Source organism: Nicotiana attenuata, unplaced genomic scaffold (assembly GCF_001879085.1).
Source record: "Nicotiana attenuata strain UT unplaced genomic scaffold, NIATTr2, whole genome shotgun sequence".
Taxonomy (NCBI): Eukaryota; Viridiplantae; Streptophyta; class Magnoliopsida; order Solanales; family Solanaceae; genus Nicotiana; species Nicotiana attenuata.
The window spans coordinates 351-4,137 of NW_017675270.1; the positions used below are offsets into that span (position 1 = coordinate 351).

Genomic DNA, 3,787 nt, shown 5'->3' on the forward strand with positions numbered 1-3,787 from the left:
TGTATGTTTGAGGAGCCTGCTAACCAACTAGCTATTTTCGTGTATTAGTGTTCTCTGCACTTTTTTTGTTAAATTTAGCAGGGTATCACTTCTGGAAAGCTTTTTTAGTTCTTTTTTCTTGTTATCTCATAAAATTTTAAAGCCATACCTCTTCTTCTTTCTTTTTGTTTTTTGGTTTTTGTAGGGATGATTTTTACTTTACAACCATGACATGATAAGTCCAATCAACAGTCTTCTATTTAGTTTAGAGTAACTATGTTTCTTATGTTGTAATTGTTATAAAATTAAATGAGTAAGAATAATAAATTTGTTGTTTGTATATGTAGATAGAACATCGTATGTGGATGTATGATAGGAATCTTCCTAATCGGCGGGGTTTAAGAAATGAATTTGTACAAGGTGTTCATGAGTTTATTAATCATGCAAAGTCATTTAGCCAAAATAAGGAGATGATTAGGTGCCCTTGTGCGAAATGCAAGTGCAGAAAATGGTTGAAACTAGAGGATGTTAAGACTGATCTATATAGTAAGGGCTTTATGGATAATTACTATGTGTGGACTAGTCATGGAGAGACTAAGGATAGTGATGGTAATATTTATAACCATAATTTTGATATTGGTGAAAGTAGTCAAGATCCTAGATTACATGAAATGGTTATGAATGCTTTTGGAATGTACAATGAGGGTGACAACCAACAATATGTTGATCAAGCTCCCAATGAAGAGGCAAATCATTTTTACGCACAGTTAGAGTCTGCTAGTCGTCCACTTTGCAATGACATGTCGCACTCTAAGTTGTCTGTAGCGACTAGAGTACTAAGTATTAAATCAGATGCCAATGTTTCTCAAGCGGGCATGAACTCTATGATTGAGCTTATGAAAGAACTTAATCCCAACCTAGACATACCCGATAATTACTATAAGGCAAAGAGATTGGCTTCCAAGTTAGGGCTTTCTTCAGAGAGAATTGATTGTTGTGAAAAGGGATGCATGTTGTATTATAAGGATGATGCAAACTTAGAGAACTGTAAATTTTGTGGGATGACTCGCTTTAAACAGCTTGCCAGCGGGAATAAGGTTACGATTAAGTCTATGCATTATTTACCTCTTATACCAAGGCTAAAAAGGTTGTATGCATCGATGAGTTCCGCTCCACACATGAGATGGCACTATGAAAATAAAAGGCCACCTGATGTTCTATGTCATCCATCTGATGGAGAGGCATGGAAGCATTTTGATAGAATATTTCCAGATTTTGCTAATGAACCAAGGAACATTCGGTTGGGTTTGTGTGCTGATGGATTCACACCATTTTCTATCTCAGCTACTCCATATTCATGTTGGCCCGTCTTTGTCACACTGTATAATCTTCCACCTGAGATGTGTATGACAAGTCCATATTTGTTCCTAACTTGCATTATCCCTGGTCCCCGCAATCCAAAGAGCTTGATTGATGTATATTTGCAGCCTTTGATTCATGAATTACAAATTTTATGGCATGAAGGTGTTGTAACATATGACATATCAACTAAACAAAACTTCAACTTACGTTCTGCTTTGATGTGGACTATAAATGATTTCCCCGCATATAGGATTTTGTCAGGGTGGATGACCGCAGGAAAGTTAGCTTGTCCTTATTGTATGGAAAATAGCAAAGCGTTCACTTTAAAACATGGGGGCAAGAATTCATGGTTTGATTGTCACCGTCAGGTCTTACCAGTTGATCATGAGTTTAGGGGTATGAGGAATGCATTCAGGAAGAATAAAACTGAACATGATTTACCACCACCCATATTATCTGGGGAGGAAGTGTGGGAGTGGGTTAGGGACTTGCCTAAGGTAACAAAAGAGCCACCTTCTAGATTAAATGGATATGGAGTTGTGCACAATTGGACGAAACAGAGCATATTCTGGGAGTTACCTTATTGGAAGCATAATCTTCTTCGGCATAATCTTGATATCATGCATATTGAAAAGAATTATTTTGATAATTTATTCAATACTGTGATGGATGTTAAAGACAAGACAAAAGATAACATCAAGGCTCGGATGGACTTAGAGGAATATTGTAGGCGGCCAGAATTGCACCTACAACAATCGAACAACAGAAATAAGATCATCAAGACAAAGGCTAGTTATACATTCACTTTGCAAGATAAACAACAGATTTGTGAGTGGATAAAGAATTTGAGAATGCCTGGTGGGTACGCGTCCAACTTGGGCAAGCGTGCAGATGTGATAGAAGGAAAGTTGGTAGGCATGAAAAGTCATGATTGTCATATTTTTATGGAAACTTTAATTCCTATTGCATTTAGTGTTGCCTGAAAGAATATGGAAACCTATCACAGAGATTAGTTTGTTCTTCAAAGAGTTGTGTCCAAACACGTTGAAGAAAGATACTCTACTTCGTATGAATCAGAACATTCCTGTAACCACAAGTAAGTTGGAGAAATTTTTTCCATGTGGTTTTTTTGATGTGATGGAACATCTTCTAATTCACCTTGTACATGAGGCGTTACTTGGAGGGCCGGCTCAATATAGATGGATGTATCCCTACGAGAGGTAATGGCAATAAGTTATTATTTAATTTTTGAATTTATAATAATTTTTTAAGTTCTTATCTAACTATATATTATGTAGGAAAATTGGCAAGTGTAAACGGTTTGTGAAGCAAAAGAATAGGGTTGAAGGATCTATATGCGAAGCCTATCTCGTTGAGGAAACATCTCACTTCTGTTCTTATTATTTTGAGAAACACATGACGTGTTCGAGAAATAGGCCAAATCGACACGATGAAGGCGGGAATGATCCTCTGGCCCCGCCAATATCAATATTCAATCAACCAGGTCGAGGTTCTAAAAGTACTAAAAGAAGAGTCCTAACTCTAATGGAGATAATGTCAGCTACAGCACATGTATTGATTAATTGCCCAGAAGTTCAACCATATTATAAGTAAGTTTCGAATGATACTATTGAGTTTTATGAATAAATCTATCATACTATGTAACTAATAAAAGTCTTAAATGTGTCGGACAGTTGGTTTGTGGGGTTGAGAGGCTGCGATGCTGTTCATACTCAGTTTAGCAATTGGTTCAGAGATTTTGTAAGCTTTACTATAAACTCAAACCAATATCTAGTTGTTTACAAACTATAATTATTTTCTAACTTTTCGTATTTTTACCATATATATGTCCATGATCCAAATAATGGCATAACCGACCAGTTTTTGAAAGATATAGCTTGGGGACCAAGCCCCTGGGTCGAGACAATGAAAAAGTACTATGTCAATGGTTATAAGTTTTGTACCGAAGAATCCTGTAAGCTTTCGAAAAGCAATAATAGCGGGGTGTGGGTTAAAGGGGATACTAACAATTATGATGGGGATGTTGATTATTATGGTGTGATCCATGAAATTTTAGAACTAGAATATGGTGGTTGGCCATACAAAAAGTTGATACTATTTCGATGTAAATGGTTTGACCCAAAACCAAATAGAGGTACAAAGGTACACCCACATTATAACATTGTTGAAATTAACCACAGAAAGCAATATAGAAGCTACGATCCTTTTATAATTGCACAAAATGTTAAGCAAGTCTATTATGCTCCTTATCCGTTGCGTAGGGACAAGTTGGATTGGTGGGCGGTTATTAAAACTAAGCCTGTGGGTCGTGTGGAGGTTGAAAATGTGTTGGATGTTGCATATCAAAATGATATATCTAGTGTTCAACAAGCGGTGGACAAAGAGTTAGAACATGAATTGGAGCATCCTCAACACATATATGAAG

At 36.5% G+C, this 3,787-nt stretch overlaps 1 protein-coding gene across 1 annotated transcript; it reads left to right on the plus strand.

The window, feature by feature from the left end:
• Positions 1 to 326: 326 nt before the first annotated feature.
• On the plus strand, positions 327 to 2,324 carry LOC109219885 (the record flags this gene model as incomplete). Its single annotated transcript, XM_019384354.1, has 1 exon — positions 327 to 2,324. A coding segment is annotated over one exon (1,998 nt), but the record flags the coding sequence as incomplete, so codon positions are not given.
• Positions 2,325 to 3,787: the final 1,463 nt, after the last annotated feature.